Raw genomic sequence first — 20633 nt, forward strand, 5'->3', positions numbered from 1 at the left:
TAAAAGAAGTGTTTTGTTATAAATTTATAAATATTGTTTTTATTTTACTCCCTTTATCTAACAGGTTGTGAAAAACTTTATGGGCCCCCTGAAAACAGACAGGTCATTGTCAAGATGTATCGTTGTTGTGACATTGAGATAGTACAAACTTTGAGACCCCAACTTTGAGGTCAGAGTAATAAAGGTTAGATTGAAGAAAAGAATCTGAGACCAGCCTGTTTAATGCTCCAGCTTTTTAATTGTGCATCATAAATTGGTTTGTGCTAAAGCGTTCGTTTCATAACACATTCAGTCTCCTCTTATTGAAGAACAAAGAGGAAGTCCAGCTCCTGTTTACGTCTCTTGTCGCTTCGTCCCTTCAGCAGCGTTACAGCCAAACACAGAATCAAAGATGTGATTAAGCATGAGACTGATGGCACAGAGACAAACACACTGTTACTCCTACAGCAGATGTTTGTGTGTGTGGTTGGTCCAACATGTCTCTGTGTGTCAGCACAGGAGCTACTACAGGCTGTAGGCACAGATGGATGGGCGTGTGAAGCTGCAGAATTGGTCAGCCCAGCAGTTAGTTGCTGTGAACACAAGAAACACAGTCAGTCGGTTTCCCTGCTAAAGGAACATCAGTGGCACTGAAGGACGATATTTTCACAGCACAGAGGAGGAAGCTCCGTGTGGGCTGGAGACAGTTACAGATCATTTGATTCACATGTTGTTTTTTCATCCTTTCATCATTCGTCAGATTTTAACAGCCAACATTATTTATGACTTTTGTCCTTTAACGTTTTTTTGTCTTATTGTGTTTTTGTCTTTTTAGCTTTAACTCAGTTTAGACATCACGTCAAAGAATGTGTTAAGATTTACCTTCTGAATTCATCTGCAGACAACTCTGAGATGGGACAAGATCTGCAGGATGCTCTGGGCACCAGTTCAGAGCAGAAAAGTCACTGCCATCAGTCCAGAGCCAAGTATCTTTCTAGAGAAACGGAATAGAAATAATGTCATTAGAGAGTGTCATCCAATCAGTGATCAGACCTGTTGGAGTGATAAATTACCTCCTGGCAGTCAGTGCCTCCAAGCCAAGTTTCTGGATTGCTCAGAGTTAAAGTATTTATGTACGTCTGAATGGCCATATACTCCTCCATACTGTGCACCGATGCAAGGTGTGCGCTCATGCTCTGGCAGTTTCTCTACAGGGGAGATGGACAGACACACACAAACACACAGACAGATGAGAAGCTGCACTCTAATGCTGTAAATCTACTTGTCTCCTCCAAGAGACTGCTGGTTGAAGTTTAAGTCCAGTGTGGAGGATTTATAGGGACACAGTGTATTAGCAGAACTTGTATATAATATTCATAACCATGTTTTCATTAGTTTATAATCACCTGAAAACAAGACTTGTTGTATTTTCGTTCCCTTCAAACCTGATGTTTATATCTACTTGTGCAGTGAGGCCTCTACCACAAAGTCCACCATGTTGTTCTACAGTAGCCCAGACCAGACCAATCAAATACTGGCTCTACAGAGGGCCATTAGGGTTTTCACACTGGCAACAGTAGTTCTCCTACACGCTGAAGAACTTTCAGTTCTGCAACGTTGCCACTACATTTTTGCTCTATTTGTCCAAGAGGTGATGGAAGACTACTCCAGTGTTCAAACATGGACAGTTTCACATGTTTAACTTCACTGTTGTTCTGTTGTCTCTGCTACGTTGGCAGCTTTAATTAAATAGTTGTGTCTTTGGTCACAATTACTTGATTGACTGAAATCTCTGATTCTCTGACTTTTCATGTAGCACCATCACCACATCAGCATTAACTGTTTTACATTGAACAAAAATATAAACGCAACACTTTTGTTTTTGCTCCCATTTTTCATGAGCTGGACTCAAAGATCTAAAACATTTTCTATACACACAAAAGACCATTTCTCACAAATATTGTTCACAAATCTGTCTAAATCTGTGTTAGTGAGCACTTCTCCTTTGCCAGGATAATCCATCCCACCTCACAGGTGTGGCATATCAAGATGCTGATTAGACAGCATGATTATTGCACAGGTGTGCCTTAGGCTGGCCACAATAAAAGGCCACCCTGAAATGTGCAGTTTTGCTTTATTGGGGGGGTCTGGGGGGGTCAGAAAACCAGTCAGTATCTGGTGTGACCACCATTTGCCTCACGCAGTGCAACACATCTCCTCCGCATAGAGTTGATCAGGTTGTTGATTGTGGCCTGTGGAATGTTGGTCCACTCCTCTTCAATGGCTGCGCGAAGTTGCTGGATATTGGCAGGAACTGGAACACGCTGTCATATACGCCGATCCAGAGCATCCCAAACATGCTCAATGGGTGACATGTCCGGTGAGTATGCTGGCCATGCAAGAACTGGGATGTTTTCAGCTTCCAGGAATTGTGTACAGATCCTTGCAACATGGGGCCGTGCATCATCATGCTGCAACATGAGGTGATGGTCGTGGATGAATGGCACAACAATGGGCCTCAGGATCTCGTCACGGTATCTCTGTGCATTCAAAATGCCATCAATAAAATGCACCTGTGTTTGTTGTCCATAACATACACCGGCCCATACCATAACCCCACCGCCACCATGGGCCACTCGATCCACAACATTGACATCAGCAAACTGCTCACCCACACGACGCCACACACGCCGTCTGCCATCTGCCCTGAACAGTGAAAACTGGGATTCATCCGTGAAGAGAACACCTCTCCAACGTGCCAGATGCCATCAAATGTGAACATTTGCCCACTCAAGTCAGTTACGATGACGAACTGCAGTCAGGTCGAGACCCCGATGAAGACGACGAGCATGCAGATGAGCTTCCCTGAGACGGTTTCTGACAGTTTGTGCAGAAATTCTTTGGTTATACAAACCGATTGTTGCAGCAGCTGTCTGGGTAGCTGGTCTCAGACGATCTTGGAGGTGAACATGCTGGATGTGGAGGTCCTGGGCTGGTGTGGTTACACGTGGTCTGTGGTTGTGAGGCCGGTTGGATGTACTGCCAAATTGTCTGAAACGCCTTTGGAGACGGCTTATGGTAGAGAAATGAACATTCAATTCACGGGCAACAGCTCTGGTGGACATTTCCTGCAGTCAGCATGCCAATTGCACGCTCTCTCAAAACTTGCAACATCTGTGGCATTGTGCGGTGTGATTAAACTGAACATTTCAGAGTGGCCTTTTATTGTGGCCAGCCTAAGGCACACCTGTGCAATAATCATGCTGTCTAATCAGCATCTTGATATGCCACACCTGTGAGGTGGGATGGATTATCTCGGCAAAGGAGAAGTGCTCACTAACACAGATTTAGACAGATTTGTGAACAATATTTGAGGAAAATGGTCTTTTGTGTGTATAGAAAATGTTTTAGATCTTTGAGTTTAGCTCATGAAAAATGGGAGCAAAAACAAAAGTGCTGCATTTATATTTTTGTTCAGTGTATTATACTTTGCAAAAGTAATGAAATCCTGGTCTTACTGTTTTGACTCATAACATCTGAATTGCAAAGCACAAAAAAGTTTTATTTTCATAGATAACTTCATTCTAGTCAAATCAAATGTTTAGGCCCAGCCCCTTTCCACTTGAACAGATTTTCTACAGTTTAAATGTTTTTTTCACATCTTATTAAATTTTCACCATATTTGGTCCAAATTTTACTCTCATGAGTCTGATCATCTAAACAGTGTTCTTGAATTTAACATTTACAGCCTTTTGAATGCAGCATGTCATTGCAAGACAATGGAAATGAAAGGTATACATATTTCAGAGCGTTTTAAATAACAAGAGGAACCTGAACACACCAAGTGAGAGGAGCTGTGCAGGTCAACATCAGCCAAATAAAATTAGTGCAGAAATGTTTCACTGAATCCAAAACATCCTGATTACCTCAGCATCAGACCAGCTCAATAATCTCGGAACGTACTGGAAACAGCGCCCGTCTATGTTAAACCAACGATTGCGACAGGAAGGAGCTGCAGCATCTGGTTGACAAACAGTATTGTGAGTGATGTCATAACATTGTGTCATTTAACAGCAAACAGAAGTGTAGCTGCAGAGTGTGAGGGCAGGAGGTCATCAAGACGAGCCCCCTCCTCTTTATCCGTTGACTTTGGCTCTGGTCACATCAGTCTGTTTATAGAAGCTTTGCTCTTTGTTTCATTGAGGCAGGTGACAACAGCTGATTTCAGTTTTCACAGTTATTAATCATGTTTGTTAGCATGTTCTCAGATACATACAGTGTGTCTACACATGGATCTATACCTGTACTGTAGTTCAAACTACACAGAGGAAGTTTAACACTGATACTCACCATCAGCTGTAGCCACAGCTATCATGATGCAAAAGAGTAGAGACACAGTCTGCATGTTGGTGGTGGAGATGATGGTTGAGCTCTAAAAGGAAAGAGACAGATGACTAATAATCCTGAAGGGAGCTGAAGTGAACAGAGCAGTGGAAGTGAGTCCAGCAGAGGAAGGAGAGAAGATGTAGAGAGAGCAAAGAGAGGAGAGTGGTAGCAAACCTGCTGAAGAATGATCTTCTCTTCTTCTTCCTCAGTGTCAGCCTGTGGTCTTCCTGTGCGGAGGTGCTGAACAGGAGAAATCATCAGCTTTTATATACACTGACTTATCTTGATGAATGTCATCACATCTGCTTATGCCTTTTTCTTTTTAAGGCTTATCAGTTTGGATGCTGGTCAACAAATCAAAGTGCAGCACATCCCACACTGTTGTTTAGTTTCAACCCACTGACTGTGTGATGTCTCTGCTGTTGCTGCTGCTGCTGCTGCTTTAATGCTTAGAAATAACATAGTGTCAAGTGAATAATTCCAGATATTTTATTCTTCATAATTAATTATAATCAATTTGTAATCAGTCATAATTTAATTAGTCAACTGAGCAGCAAGCAGAAGACAAAGGGCTGAAACACGTAGTCGAAGATGAATGTTACATTTATTGGTTATTATCAATGAGTCATCCAAACTAAAAGTTGTTTGTTTTGTGAACAGATAATCTCCATCTATACCTCATATAATATGTTTTAGCAAAATGCCTGTTTGTGAGACTTGAATTTTACTGCATGAGTTGTGTGAATGGATGTTTTGATATATTTTGCTGTTGTAAAATGATGATGCCTTTTACTTCAGTTCACCAAGAATGTTCACCTTTTTTTGAATTTAACACAACACATGCTGAGTATTGATATACAAATTAACATGTGGGGGCAGAAGTATTCCTTTGAGATCTGGGGACCCTTCATTGAACATATTGGGAGGGAGTCGTGTTGTCAGAAATCTCACTTTATCAATACCAGGGCAGGTGCTCGGGTGGAAAAAGTGCATCCCTTCCATTTTTTCCACACACATATATATGTGTGTATATATATATATATATATATACTGTATATGTATATTCCATTCCAACAGACAGAGAATCTGAATGCAGAAACCTCCTAATAGTTAAATAAAGGTGCACAATATTGGATTGTTTTGCCAATATTCAATACTAGTCCATAGCCATTGGTAGCTTTGTCACCTTCTACCTATGCCAGTCCTCAATGCCTATGTGCAGTTTCACATAGATTGACCACGTCAGTGAGTAGAAAAACGTGGGACAGACAGAATGACTGACTGACAGAATGACGCACTGACAGTTTCCATGATTATGTACAGCATACCATACCATGACTTAGTCATACCAAACATTAGAAAACACCAACATTGGTCCACAGGGGGAGCCACAGCGATCGGTCGCATTTTAGCCATTTTGAAGCATTTTTCTGTTGTTATAGCGCCACCCAGTTGCCAATTAGAGTTAAATTTCTCCAGTCACCTTGAGGCGTCCTGTTCTACATATCTACCAAGTTTAGTAAAAATCCATATGGCGGTTAGGCCTAGATAAGAAATGAGCTCTCTAGCGCCCCCATTTTGTTTGATGGGGTCAATAATGGAGGGGTCCCCTCAGATTATGTGTGGTCATATGCCTACAAAGTTGCGTGGTGATGGGTGAAACCCTTGAGATGTTATACACCTTTATGTGATGAGCCACGCCCTCCGCAATATTCATTGCCTTATAGAAGCTCAGTTTTAGTAAGTTTTCCAACTTTTGCCAAGAGGGAACTTTAGATATTGGTCCCTAGATTATGTTCACCCAGTTTCATGCAGATCGCTCAAACTTCCTAGGAAGAGATCCATTTGAAGTGTTTTTCAAAAAATTCAAAATGGCCGAAAACCTATAGAAGCAGAAGTTATGGGTTCTTGAGGCAAATGTGTTCCTCATGAGGAGACGCATCTCTGTGCAAAGTTTCATGTCTCTACGACATACGGGGCATGAGATATGCCCATTCAAAGTTTGACATTTCAGTGGGTTGCTATAGCGCCCCCCTTTGGCCAATTGATGTAATATTGCTTCATTGGCATCCTCCCATGACCCTCTACCACTGTGCCAAATTTTAACATGGACTGACCAAGTCAGTGAGGAGAAAAACGTGGAACACACACACACACACACACACAGAGTTTTCATCATTATATGGTAAGATAAGATATACCAACTCATTTGGCTGATAACCAATACCAATATCCATATATCCATTTTTTTCCCAACTAATTTAAGTGATCATCACTTCTCTTCTGTAGTGGAATTAACATCATATTATGCATGCACACTCTTATCCTGACGGCTCACCAGCAGATGGAGACATGAAATACAATGATTTTTAATGTATGTAATATTCATTCATTGTGCAAAATAAGAAAAAGCATGTTGGACGATGCCGATGACGTACCCATATTGTTGTGCATCCCTAATAATAGTAATTCATTTTAGAGACAGGGCCGTCCCCTGAGGTGCCCCAGTGCTGCTCACTATGATGTTTGACACTGTGTTGTGGTGTGAGTCACAAGTATCATTAATGTTTGAGAGTTTGGAGAAATGTTTCATTATTGTCTCGTAATCACAGCAATGGGTCTTCCATAGGTATTCAACTAGTGGTCACTGGGCTACAAATGACTTCCAGTCCTTTCTCTATACTATGTTCACACACATTTATCTGAGAAATGTCCACAAGTGTTGCTAGTTTGGGCACAGAAAATGCAAACCTGTTCAGATATAACATCTGTCAGTGTACTATGCTCACCCCACGCTGCATTACTTAAATATAATTCTTCTTTGTTGCATGTTTGTTCTCATCATGGCTTCCATCCTTGTATGTTTTAATCTTTGAATGAACACTATAATTTAAACTTTAATCATTAAAAAATGTGTCTGTCCAATCATTTTGCCTTTGCATGATTTTAATCTGGAGTAAACACGCTGTCACAGACTGACCTGTGTAATTTGAAGCAACACTCACATCAAATATTAGTCTTCAGCCCACATGTTTAGTTAAGGCGTTGGTGGACATTACAACACCACCAGGACATCTCGCCTGTTTAAGCATCTGTGACCCTGAACCAGATTTCTTCCACCGATTGTTGGTTGGAGCAAATCCATCATTTACAATAATTCAAAACTTAACACAACCTGGGACATGTAACGTAATTTCCATTCAGTCACAACCTACCTAAGAATTATTTGTAATGTAGTTTTTCATTCTCATTCAGTACAGTCTGAATATTCAGTTTCAACTCATTTCCCTTTAACATCTGAAGCCTCACAGAGCTGTCAGCATGACTGTGAACTCTCAGTCTTGTTTCACTGACACAGTACATTCCTGTTGGCAAAGCTGGGCACAAAGTGATTGAAAAAGTATCTTGTTACAGTTTAAAAAGACACAAACAGTAGCATTACAGCAGAGTGTGATACCATATAAAAACAGTAGAAGAGAAAGAGAAGCACCCTCCACCCCTCCTTGTTCCCCCAATACTATCAACTTATCCTCCTTTGTGTACCACCTAAGACTCCGATTACAGAAAGCATTTTGCAGGTTGCAAAGCACAAGACGCACTGCACTGTTTTTTTTTTTTTTTTAATTGAAATGCTGAGGCAGAGGGTGCTGTCTGTAGCTCTGGTTGAGGGTGAGAGGCTGTCAGCAGATAAACAGAGATCTGTGTGGGTACATGAGACCCTAAAAAAGAGGCTGGATCATGGGGAGTACCACCAGTTGGTCCAGGAGCTTCTCCTCCATCATGGATGTTTACAGGCAGATTTTAGGATGACTCAGGGGCAGTTTGACAACCTGCTGTCTATCATCGGGCCGTATAGCTCTGGGTATCCAGCAACCACTACCACCAGTTTCTCCTCCATTGTTTACCAACTGTAAACTTGTTGTCATGACCACCATAGAAGGCCCGCCTCTCAAATCCTCAGATTGGACAATGGTAAAAAAGTGTGAGCCGCTTTCTCATGCTTAGTTGAAGTTTTCTCAACTTGAGAAGTTCGGAGTTCTCCAGTAAAGGCAGCAGGTGCCTAGAGCGCAGAAACGTGGTGTGTGTCAATGCCAAAACTGCAAGCAAAAACCTTAATTCTCATTAAAATCTATTACAAAAAAAAAACAAGTTGCTAAAGCCCTTTCTGTGTGATCTAGGCCCAACACTACAGTCCAGGCGAACACAGAGGAATATGATAGTTCACAGTGAGTGCGTTGCTGGACCCAACAGGACATGTCATTAGATTCACTTGGATTTAACCAGAGACTGACATTAGTTAGTAATTAAGTAAGTAAACTTTATTTATATAGCACCTTTCACAGGTAAAAACCACAAAGTGCTTCACAAAAGTTAGAACAATAACAAAGAAAACAGAACACAAAATATAAACATAAATGCAAAGATGCATAGATATATGAGAAAAAAAACAACAACAAAAAACACACAATTAACCAAATGGCAGTTTAAATAAAAGAGTCTTTAAATGCGTTTTAAAAGTGTCAACAGAGTTTAAACAGCGTAGTGAGAAAGGCAAAGCATTCCACAGTCTGGGAGCTACTGCTTGAAATGATCTGTCACCTCTGGCCTAAAGCATGTGTGAGGAACAACGAGCAGCCGTTGGTCACATGACCTCAGACTGCTGGTGGGAGTGTACGGCTGTATGAAATCAGACAGGCAAGAAGGAGCTTGTCCCTGCAAGGCTCTAAAAGTGAGAACTAAAATTTTAAAATGATTTCTAAAATGCACTGGTAACCAGTGCAGAGATGCTAAAACAGGAGTGATGTGTGCCCTTTTTTTTGTGTGGTTTAAAAGCCTTGCAGCAGAGTTCTGAACAGCCTGGAGACGGTCAAGCTCTTTCTTATTAAAACAAATAAAAAGACTGTTACAATAATCTAAATGAGATGAAATAAAAGCATGAATAATCATTTCCAGTTCAGCCTTTGACAACAGTGTTCTTATTTTGGAAATGTTCCTCAGATGGAAGAAGCAATTTTTTGTTGCTAGTTTTGAGTGATGCTCCAAGGACATTGTGGAATCAAAAATAACACCTAAGTTCCTCATCTTTGGCAGGACAGACGAGCCTAGAGCACCAATATGCTCCTTAATCTGGGGATAATGCTATCGGGGGCAATAATTAATCAATCAATCAATTTAATTTATAAAGCCCAATATCACAAATCACAATTTGCCTCACAGGGCTTTACAGCATACGACATCCCTCTGTCCTTATGACCCTCACAGCGGATCAGGAAAAACTCCCCCAAAAAAACCCTTTAACGGGGAAAAAAAACGGTAGAAACCTCAGGAAGAGCAACTGAGGAGGGATCCCTCTTCCAGGACGGACAGACGTGCAGTAGATGTCGTACAGAACAGATCAGCATAATAAATTAACAGTAATCCGTATGACACAAAGAGACAGAGAGAGAGAGACAGAGAGAGAGAGATGCAGGACAGATGGTAATGACAGTAGCTTACAACAACATTAACGAAAGTAATAATATTATAATTATAGTTCTGGCTACTGTGGTACAATATGTTGAAAGTATATATTATTATCTGGCAGTATACATGTGTGACAATAGTCATATGTGTATAATGTGCTTTCATCACCTCAAGAGTGGATTACTGCAACAGCATCCTCTACGGCTCATCATCCAAAGTCCTCAACAAACTTCAGTACATCCAAAACTCTGCTGCCCACCTCCTCACCCACACCAGCTCCCGTGAACATATAACCCCTGTCCTGCAAAACCTTCACTGGCTCCCTGTCCCGTACAGAATCAATTTCAAGATCCTCCTCCTCACCCACAAAGCCCTCCACAGCCAGGCCCCCTTCTACCTCATGGACATGCTCCACCACCACACTCCCTCCCGCAACCTTCGATCATCCGACAAAAACCTCCTCTCACCTCCACACAGGACCAAGCACAGAACCTGGGGCGACAGAGCCTTCTCCATAGCCGCCCCCTCCCTCTGGAACACCCTCCCTATACACATCCGTGACTGTCCAAATCCATCCACCTTCAAATCACTCCTCAAAACCCACCTTTTCAAATCCGCCTTTAACCTTTAACATTAGCTTTTCGTTCTCGGTTCCTTAAGTGCCCTCCTTTTCTTTGTTTTGCACTGTGCTTTTGCACCTTGTTGTTTTATATTGTCCTTGTCTTCTGTTTATGTCTTTGCACTTACATGTATGTACTTCTTTTCTTTGGTTTTAAATGTAAAGCGTCTTTGAGAGCTGTAAAAGCGCTGTATAAATAAAATGTATTATTATTATTATTACAAAACCCAAAACCAGTGAAGTTGGCACGTTATGTAAATCGTAGATAAAAACAGAATACAATGATTTGCAAATCCTTTTCAACTTATATTCAATTGAATACACTGCAAAGACAAGATGTTTAATGTTCAAACTGAGAAACTTTATTTTTTTTTTGCAAATAATCATTAACTTAGAATTTAAAGGCAGCAACACATTGCAAAAAAGTTGGCACAGGGGCCTTTTTACCACTGTGTTACATCGCCTTTCCTTTTAACGACACTCAGTAAACGTTTGGGAACTGAGGAGACCAATTTTTGAAGCTTTTCAGGTGGAACTCTTTCCCATTCTTGCTTGATGTACAGCTTAAGTTGTTCAACAGTCCGGGGTCTCCGTTGTCGTATTTTACGCTTCATAATGTGCCACACATTTTCAATGGGAGACAGGTCTGGACTACAGGCAGGCCAGCCTAGTACCCGCACTCTTTTACTATGGAGCCATGCTGTTGTAACACGTGCAGAATGTGGCTTGGCATTGTCTTGCTGAAATAAGCAGGGGCGTCCATGAAAAAGACGTTGCTTGGATGGCAACATATGTTGCTCCAAAACCTGTATGTACCTTTCAGCATTAATGGTGCCTTCACATATGTGTAAGTTGCCCATGCCTTGGGCACTAATACACCCCCATACCATCACAGATGCTGGCTTTTGAACTTTGCGCCTATAACAGTCCGGATGGTTCTTTTCCTCTTTGGTCCGGAGGACACGATGTCCACAGTTTCCAAAAACAATTTGAAATGTGGACTCGTCAGACCACAGAACACTTTTCCACTTTGCATCAGTCCCTCTTAGATGAGCTCGGGCCCAGCGAAGCCGGCAGCGTTTCTGGGTGCTGTTGATGAATGGCTTTCGCTTTGCATTGTAGAGTTTTAACTTGCACTTGCAGATGTAGCGACGAACTGTAGTTACTGACAGTGGTTCCTCCAAGTGTTCCTGAGCCCATGTGGTGATGTCCTTTACACACTGATGTCGGTTTTTGATGCAGTACCGCCTGAGGGATCTAAGGTCACGGGCATTCAATGTTGGTTTTCGGCCTTGTCGCTTACGTGCAGTGATTTCTCCAGATTCTCTGAACCTTTTGACGATATTACGGACCGTAGATGATGAAATCCCTAAATTTCTTGCAATAGCTCGTTGAGGAATGTTGTTCTTAAACTGTTCGACAATCAGCTCACGCATTTGTTCACTAAGTGGTGACCCTCGCCCCATCCTTGTTTGTGAATGACTGAGCATTTCAGGGAAGCTGCTTTTATACCCAATCATGGCACCCACCTGTTCCCAATTAGCCCGTTCACCTGTGGGATGTTCCAAATAAGTGTTTGATGAGCATTCCTCAACTTTCTCAGTCTTTTTTGCCACTTGTACCAGCTTTTTTGAAACATGTTGCAGGCATCAAATTCCAAATGAGCTAATATTTGCAAAAAATTACAAAGTTTACCTGTTCGAACATTAAGTAACTTGTCTTTGCAGTGTCCTTGAAAAGGATTTGCAAATCATTGTATTCTGTTTTTATTTACAGTTTACACAACGTGCCAACTTCACTGGTTTTGGGTTTTGTATAATAACAGTAGAAGTATGACTAATGACTAATGATGGCAGCAGCAGCAGGAGGCATCTGGCAGGACCACGGCAGCAGCACAACCACACACGTCACGCTGTCCAGGCACCGCTGTGATATGAGTTAATCTGAGAGACAGTGGAGCACAAAGGCTCCGGAGAAGAAGCCGAGTTAGTGACATCCAGAATGGCCGAGTTAGCAAGATGCAGTAATAGGATGAGAGAGAGAGAGAGAGAGAGAGAGAGAGAGAGAGAGAGAGGGAGAGAGAGGGAGCCCGGTGTATTATAGGGGGTCCTCCGGCAGACTAGGCCTAAGTCAGCCTAACTAGGGGCTGGTACAGGGCAAGCCTGAGCCAGCACTAACTATAAGCTTTATCAAAGAGGAAAGTCTTAAGTCTAGTCTTAAATGTGGAGACGGTGTCTGCCTCCCGGACCGTAACAGGAAGATGATTCCACAGGAGAGGAGCCTGATAGCTGAAGGCTCTGGCTCCTGATCTGCTTTTGGAGACTTTAGGGACCACGAGTAACCCTGCGTTCTCAGAGCGCAGTGTTCTGGTGGGATAATATGGCACTATGAGCTCTCTAAGATATGACGGAGCTTGACCATTTAGAGCTTTATAAGTTAACAGTAGGATTTTAAATTCAATTCTGGATTTTACAGGGAGCCAGTGCAGAGAAGCTAAAACAGGAGAAATATGATCTCGTTTCTTAGTTCCTGTTAGTACACGTGCTGCTGCATTCTGAATTAGCTGGAGAGTTTTTAAGGACTTACTAGAGCTACCTGATAATAGAGAGTTACAGTAATCCAGCCTAGAGGTAACAAAAGCGTGGACCAATTTTTCTGCATCTTTTCGGGTCAGGATAGGCCTAATTTTCACAATATTACGCAGATGAAAAAATGCAGTCCGTGAGGTTTGTTTTAAATGAGAATTACTGTTTCCGTCTTGTCTGAGTTCAGCTGTAGGTAGCTGTCACTTAACCACTGTTGGTGGTTAAGTGACAGCTCAGCTCCATTACTGTCACACCAAAAGCATCATGAGCGTTATAAGCGGCTGGCAGCCATTCATTTTCAATGTACGCTTGCTACAAAGGGCGTCAGGGGCGTCGGCTGCAGCGAGGGGCGCGATGCCAGCGACCAGAGCGTCAAGTAGAAGTTGAGAGAAGCTGAACTTTATGCAAATGAGCAGCGCCGCTGCCGAAGCAGCAGCCAATTGCAGACCGGGATTCGGGTAGGGAGGTCTGGGCTCTCCCGGGGCTGTACGAGCCAGTGAAATTCACCGTGGAGTTGCCGGGTTTGCAGGACTCTGTGGACCCAGACGACCCGACGGCTCTGGGCCCCGTGTGTTGTGCAGTGTAGACGGAGGCACAATGGCAGATGGAGCCCATGGGGGGCAGTGGTGAGTAAAACAGGACTTTGAGCTACCACAGAGGGGGAGGAGGAAGAATTCTGCGGGGGGGGGGGGTAAACAACCGTCAATCATGTGCAGCGCGTGTGGCAGTTTGTACAACATGCTGCAAATTAGCGGCTAACCTCCTGTTGCCCAGTTGGTTTGGGTGAAGACCGTCCGACTTGTAAAAAGAATAACGGTTCCAAAATAGGTTGAAATTGTCAATAAAACCAAAATCAAAGTCTCTGCAGGCGGAAAGCAGCCAGGTATGGAGACTGAGGGCTCGGCTGAACCACTCAGCTCCATTAGGCTAATTGCTGTACAGTTTTTTTTCTGCAGTGAAACCCGGGGACAAAAGTGTGTCTTATTTGAGAATAAAACGCACAAATATAAGCTCTTTAAGTGTTTTGTTACAAATTGCATCTTGGTTTTTGTTCTGTCTGCAAAATACAAATTACAATAGATTGATAGACTGATAGAGTGGATTGAGGGTCAGATTTAGAGTCGATGGAACCAAGACCAGGTTTGGTCAAGGACGGCCCAAGGCGAAGACTAGAAAACTGACACTCAAAGCATTGTGAAAAACAAAATAGTTCAGTATAATAAAAACAGTATTGCAGTGACATGGAACATAAACTACATAAATGTATGTACTTTGCGTAGTTATGTTAAGTATCTAGTAGCAGTACTTTGCGCAGTTGAGTAAAGTCCAAAAAGTTACAGAACTATGTTGATCTTTGGTTTCACACAAACAAAAACAGTGGTCTCCTGGTTGAATGTCCATGTTTGTTTGACCCATCCACCACCCCCAACTCATGCTTTAAATGGACTTTCTTGCTCTTTATACTAAATTCATGTGTTCACCATGACAACTGATTCTCACTGACTTTGAACTGGCATTGTTTTGTGTTTGCAAGCACATAATTTTACCACATTTTGTGCCCCCCAGCACGTAATGTGTTGGTAAGACTCTGTGACCATTTCATATATGAGACCAGTTTAAGTCCAATACACTCAGGTCCCACTTTGACACCCTTTGACTTCCCTCCTTAAATGTTTAAGATTTGAGATTTATTTATTTTTTAAGAAAATGGGACAATATGCATTAATGTACATTTAGGTGGCTAATTTCCATCTCCAGTCCCATTGGCAGGTTGGTGTCAAAAACAAAATCAATAACGCCATCAAAAGAAAATGAAATACACGGAGAAGAACAACATAAGAACAACATAGTAAACCACAAAACACACAACAGGCAAAGAGCTGGGCGACCATAGGAATTTCATTCCAATTACAAAGTGCAGGTTTAGTAAAGGGTCCCAAGATCTCGTAAAAAACAACAACCCACAAACATTGTTTTTCTTGCATGCCTTATGGTGAACAAAGAATCCAATCAAGATGGTGGCTTGTGTGTAACAATGTGCTCTCCGGTCACAGTGTTATCACAGCTCACCGGTATCCTTTCATACCAGCAACTATTGCACTCATTCTTAAAAACAGATTCTTTAAATGTCCCCAGGGTGAGCTCAGAGCTCAGTAAAACTCTTTTCTCATTCACCCTGGGCAAGGAATGAGCTTCAAAATGTTGTTACCTTAGAAACACTACCTTCCTTAAACACTTACAAAGGCTCTTTAAAACTTCCCTGAAGGAAACATGACTGCTTTACACAGTCCATGACCTCAGTGGGATGTGTATGAATGTCTTCTGTCTGGCCTGTATGTCCCTCCTCTTTTACTATTTTCCCTTGTGTTGCTTAATGTATTGCATGTGTTTTACTGAGTGACATGGCAAAATTTTTAAACTGAAACTGATTATATTGAGTGTGCTGCCATCTTGACCAGGACTCCCTGGGAGAAGAGATCTTGTATCTGGATGGGACACTTCCTGGCTCTACAAAAAATGAATAAAATACAAAAAAAGGTGAACATTCTTGGTGAATTGAATTAATAGTCAACAGTATTTGACAACAGTAAAATTATATCAAAACATCAATTTACAAACTCTCACACAACTCGTACAGTATAATCCAAGGCTCATTCATCCAGTCATATGCTCAGGGCCTCACAAACATAGACATTTTTTCTAAAACATATTATCTGAGGTATAGATGGAGGTAAACAACTCCTTTTGTCATTTAGTTTGAAGGACGTATTTCAGACCTTCCTCTTACTTTTGTTGCTGATTATAATTAATTATGAAGAATAAAATATCTGGAATTATTCACTTCACAGTATGTTATTTCTAAGCGTTAAAGCAGCAGCAGCAGCAGCAGCAGAGACGTCACACAGTCAGTGGGCTGAAACTAAACAACAGTGTGGGATGTGCTGCACTTTGATTTGTTGACCAGCATCCAAACTGATAAGCCTTAAAAAGAAAAAGGCATAAGCAGATGTGATGACATTCATCAAGATAAGTCAGTGTATATAAAAGCTGATGATTTCTCCTGTTCAGCACCTCCGCACAGGAAGACCACAGGCTGACACTGAGGAAGAAGAAGAGAAGATCATTCTTCAGCAGGTTTGCTACCACTCTCCTCTCTTTGCTCTCTCTACATCTTCTCTCCTTCCTCTGCTGGACTCACTTCCACTGCTCTGTTCACTTCAGCTCCCTTCAGGATTATTAGTCATCTGTCTCTTTCCTTTTAGAGCTCAACCATCATCTCCACCACCAACATGCAGACTGTGTCTCTACTCTTTTGCATCATGATAGCTGTGGCTACAGCTGATGGTGAGTATCAGTGTTAAACTTCCTCTGTGTAGTCTGAACTACAGTACAGGTATAGATCCATGTGTAGACACATTGTATGTATCTGAGAACATGCTAACAAACGTGATTAATAACTGTGAAAACTGAAATCAGCTGTTGTCACCTGCCTCAATGAAACAAAGAGCAAAGCTTCTATAAACAGACTGATGTGACCAGAGCCAAAGTCAACAGATCAAAGAGGAGGGGGCTCGTCTTGATGACCTCCTGCCCTCACACTCTGCAGCTACACTTCTGTTTGCTGTTAAATGACACAATGTTATGATATCACTCACAATACTGTTTGTCAACCCAGATGCTGCAGCTCCTGCAACTGATGCTCCTGCAGCTCATGCAACTGATGCTCCTGAAGCTCATGCAACTGATGCTCCTGAAACTCATGTAACTGATGCTCCGGCTCCTGCAACTGACGCTCCTGAAGCTCATGCAACTGATGCTCCTGAAGCTCATGCAACTGATGCTCCTGAAACTCATGTAACTGACGCTCCGGCTCCTGCAACTGATGCTCCTGTAGCTCCTACTTGTCGCGATGGTTGGCACGAGTTTGAAGGTCGCTGTTTCCAGTACGTTCCGAGAGCATTGACCTGGGCTGCAGCTGAGGTAATCAGGATGTTTTGGATTCAGTGAAACATTTCTGCACCAGTTTTAATTTGCTGATGTTGACTTGCACAGCTGATTATTCAGCATTTTACCCTGACTTGGTGTCTCCAGGTTCCTCTGGTTATTTATTACACTGAAATATGTACACCGTTCATTTCCATTTGCTTTCAATGACATGTTGCATTCAAAAGGTTGCAAATCAGATTTGGACCAAATATGGTGAAAATGTAAGAAGTTGGAAAAACATTTAAACTAGAAAATGTGTTTAAGTGGAAAGGGGCGGGGCCTAAACATTTGATTTGACTAGAACCAAATAATTCAGTAAACAAAACTTTTGCTTTTGTGTTTGGCAGTTATGGAGTTATGAGTTGAAACATTAAGAACAGGAATCTCATCACTTTCACAGATATTTGGTCACAAACCAAAGTATACAACAAATTAAAATGTTGACCTGATGATGGCACTAGATGAAAAGTGCGAGGATCACCAAAGTTATTACAATTCATTTTGAGGGAAACACGAATGTCTGAGTCACATTTATTTACAGTCCATCTGATAGTTTGGAGATTTCAGTCGAAGTCACGGACATGCTGCCTCTGAAGAAAAGTCAGAGGATTCATTGACCTGCTGGTGGCGCTACAGGAATCCGCAGCTAGCATTGCTAATGATCAAGTAAATGTGACCAAAGACAAATCCTTCAAATTAAATCTGCCAGCGTAGCAGAGACAACAGAACAACAGTGAAGTTAAACACTGCAAAACTTCCATGTTTGAACACTGGAGTAGTCTTCTATTACCTCTTCTACAAAAATTAACTACAACCAGCCCAATATCTGAGCCAAACCTCCGCCCCTCTGTTAGTGAAGGAGACAAGCAAATGTACAGTATTAGAGTCAGAGCCGGCCCAAGCCTCCATGGGGCCCTAAGCAAAATTTGATTTTGGGGGCCTCTATTGTCATCACTTGTAAAACTAGATGTGAGAACTTTTTGTTGTAGTTAGATTGTAATCCACAGTGATTAAGGCCATGGAAGCAGACAACAGATTTGCAAACTTGCTGAAAAATCAGCAACTCCCCCTACTGGCCACACAGAGGATGCAAACATACCTTTATCTTGTCATTTTTTTTCTCCTCTTCCTCTTTCTTCCTTTTTCTTTTTTCTGCCCCTGAAAGGCATGTCCTTTGTTGCGACATTATTATAAGTTAATTCATTAATGCAAAAACATATTTCTAGCAAACGTCACCATGTCTGTAATTAATGTTAGTTGTTATTAAACATTTGCTATCAAACGTTGTTATCAAAAATGTTGTTTTGATGCCAAAAAGCGACCCAGAATATATATACCGAGAATCAACTTATTCAAAGTATTACACAAACACAAAAACGTTAGCTTGAACAGTAAGTTTTCTAACCTAACAGTTAAAAGAGAAATGTCTCTAGTTTTGAACTAACGTTAGCTAGCTAATTTGCTATTATAGGCTAACGTAGTTGGAACAAAATATCAACAATAATTAGGGACTTTCCTAATTTGAGGAAACTTTTCAAAATCTCCGTGACACCAAACGTTACATTAGCAAGACATGCAAACATACCTTTATCTTGTCGTTTTTTCTCCTCTTCCTCTTTCTTCCTTTTTCTTTTTTCTGCCCCTGAAAGGCATGTCCTGTGTTGCGACATTATTAGGCCTTCCACCTGCTCCTAGCTCCTTGGATGCGCAGTGCGCACTGCACGGCTGGATGCACACCTTACTAGCGGAGCTCTGACATTTAGAGCAGAGAGGCCGTAGGAAACTATGCTCTGTTAACATAATATTGTCTTTTTGTACAACAACGTACATTTGATAATATATGAATCATCATCACTCACGCATGGAAAAAAATAATTAATTTTTTATTTTTTCAAGTGAATTGCTCTTGGGACCCCCTAGTGGTCACGGGGCCCTAAGCAGGTGCTTAGTTCGCTTATGCCTTGGGCCAGCTCTGATTAGAGTGCAGCTTCACATCTGGTCTGTGTCTGTCTGTCTGTCCTGCAGAGAAACTGCAAGAACTCGAAGTCACACCTTGCATCGGTGCACAATCACCATGAGTATCAGTTCATTCAGACGATGATACGGACAATCACTCAGAGTAATGGTGAAGCCTGGATTGGAGGCTCTGACTGCCAGCAGGTAAGTTATCACTACAGCAGGTCTGATTACTGATAGGATGCAGCTTTTTTAGTAAATCTTTTCTGTTCTCTTCTTTCAGAAAGACACTTGGCTCTGGAGTGATGGCAGTATTTTCTTCTGGACATTCTGGTGTGCAGGGCAACGTAATACTTCAGGCTGTCTTCAGATGAATCATGGAGGTATATATCAACATTTTAATTACCCTGATGTCTGAACAGAGTCAGAGTTAAAAACAAAAAAAGAGCGTCTTAAATAAATAATAATAAATAACAGTGTTGCCTGGTAGCATCTGAAGGGTGATGAACATCACGAACTGTTAAGCAACATGTGGAATTTATCAAATCACATGGATTTTGTTTTTACATTAAGTGTTGTTTTCATGACTGTGTCCAGTATACACATAGCTTCCTGCTCTGTGCTCCTAAAAAATTCGGCCTTCAGTGTCGCTGATGTTCCTTTTGTAGGGGAACTGAAGCTGTGACTGACTCGCGTGTTTCTTGCGTTCACAGGTGAAGATTGTTGGCATGAAGATGAGTGTTCCTCCAAACTGCCATCTGTCTGTGCCTACAGCCTGTAGTAGCTCCTGTGCTGACACACAGAGACATGTTGGACCAACCACACACACAAACATCTGCTGTAGGAGTAACAGTGTGTTTGTCTCTGTGCCATCAGTCTCATGCTTAATCACATCTTTGATTCTGTGTTTGGCTGTAATGCTGCTGAAGGGACGAAGCGACAAGTGACGTAAACAGGAGCCGGACTTCCTCTTTGTTCTTCAATAAGAGGAGACTGAATGTATTATGAAATGAATGCTTTAGCACAAACCAATTTATGATGCACAATTAAAAAGCTGGAGCATTAAACAGGCTGGTCTCAGATTCTTTTCTTCAATCTAATCTCTTTAACTTTCATCTAAAACAGGAGATTTTGTGCAATATCAATGTCACAAAAAAGACACATCTTAATAATTTCAAAGGGCCCCATAATGCATCTAATATCCCTGATGAAAGTCCTGAGATAGGGATGAAACTTTCTGACAAACAGTAATAGGTATTTGATTGATTGATCGATTGATTGATAATTATTTTGAACATGTAAAACAACAAAATAAAACAAACCAAAACAACAATCATTGAAATGGACAGTAACCTATGCAACAGACTTACTGAATATATTCAATAACACTTTCTATGAAGACCACATCTATAATGCATTTATAATTCTCTATGACCACACTCATGAGCACACATAATGCTTACTGATGCATTATATCAGCAGTCATAAAACATCATAGATGTGACTTGAACTACAAGCATCAAGTGTTTTATGAATGCTCTTGAGCAGTTATAACCAAGAGGGTGGCTTCCATGAGCCTATAATGAATTATGACCACCTAAACTCACCTGTACACACACATCAACAATCAACTGCAGTAAGGACTCATAGTACGCTAA

The 20633-nt window shown here is 41.6% G+C and overlaps 2 protein-coding genes across 2 annotated transcripts; one reads left to right on the forward strand and one right to left on the reverse strand.

The window, feature by feature from the left end:
* Window positions 1-218: 218 nt before the first annotated feature.
* On the reverse strand, window positions 219-4697 carry LOC144464383 (type-2 ice-structuring protein-like). Its single transcript, XM_078171163.1, has 6 exons — window positions 4540-4697; window positions 4330-4411; window positions 3906-4000; window positions 1053-1187; window positions 862-973; window positions 219-572 (listed from the first exon to the last, which is right to left on the reverse strand). The coding sequence occupies exons 1-6, from the start codon at window positions 4621-4623 to the stop codon at window positions 505-507; spliced, it is 576 nt and encodes a 191-aa protein (XP_078027289.1). The 5' UTR covers window positions 4624-4697; the 3' UTR covers window positions 219-504.
* An 11315-nt stretch (window positions 4698-16012) lies between these two features.
* Window positions 16013-20042, forward strand: LOC117253054 (uncharacterized). Its single transcript, XM_033620392.2, has 6 exons — window positions 16013-16167; window positions 16296-16377; window positions 16709-17013; window positions 19045-19179; window positions 19259-19358; window positions 19689-20042. Exons 1-6 carry the CDS (start codon window positions 16084-16086, stop codon window positions 19754-19756), a joined length of 774 nt encoding a protein of 257 aa, XP_033476283.2. The 5' UTR covers window positions 16013-16083; the 3' UTR covers window positions 19757-20042.
* Window positions 20043-20633: the final 591 nt, after the last annotated feature.

This window comes from Epinephelus lanceolatus, chromosome 9 (genome assembly GCF_041903045.1).
Source record: "Epinephelus lanceolatus isolate andai-2023 chromosome 9, ASM4190304v1, whole genome shotgun sequence".
Taxonomy (NCBI): domain Eukaryota; kingdom Metazoa; phylum Chordata; class Actinopteri; order Perciformes; family Serranidae; genus Epinephelus; species Epinephelus lanceolatus.

What these genes read in the sequence shown, in the direction of transcription:
- LOC144464383 (XM_078171163.1), bottom strand. Translation starts at nt 4,623, where the DNA reads ATGATTTCTCCTGTTCAGCACCTCCGCACAGGAAGACCACAGGCTGAC. An exon ending in AGCTGTGGCTACAGCTGATG is followed by an intron (nt 4,001 to 4,329) that starts GTGAGTATCAGT and finishes TTTGTCAACCAG; the next exon opens with ATGCTGCAGCTCCTTCCTGT. An exon ending in GAGGCACTGACTGCCAGGAG is followed by an intron (nt 974 to 1,052) that starts GTAATTTATCAC and finishes CCGTTTCTCTAG; the next exon opens with AAAGATACTTGGCTCTGGAC.
- LOC117253054 (XM_033620392.2), top strand. Translation starts at nt 16,084, where the DNA reads ATGATTTCTCCTGTTCAGCACCTCCGCACAGGAAGACCACAGGCTGAC. An exon ending in AGCTGTGGCTACAGCTGATG is followed by an intron (nt 16,378 to 16,708) that starts GTGAGTATCAGT and finishes TTGTCAACCCAG; the next exon opens with ATGCTGCAGCTCCTGCAACT. An exon ending in TGACCTGGGCTGCAGCTGAG is followed by an intron (nt 17,014 to 19,044) that starts GTAATCAGGATG and finishes TCTGTCCTGCAG; the next exon opens with AGAAACTGCAAGAACTCGAA.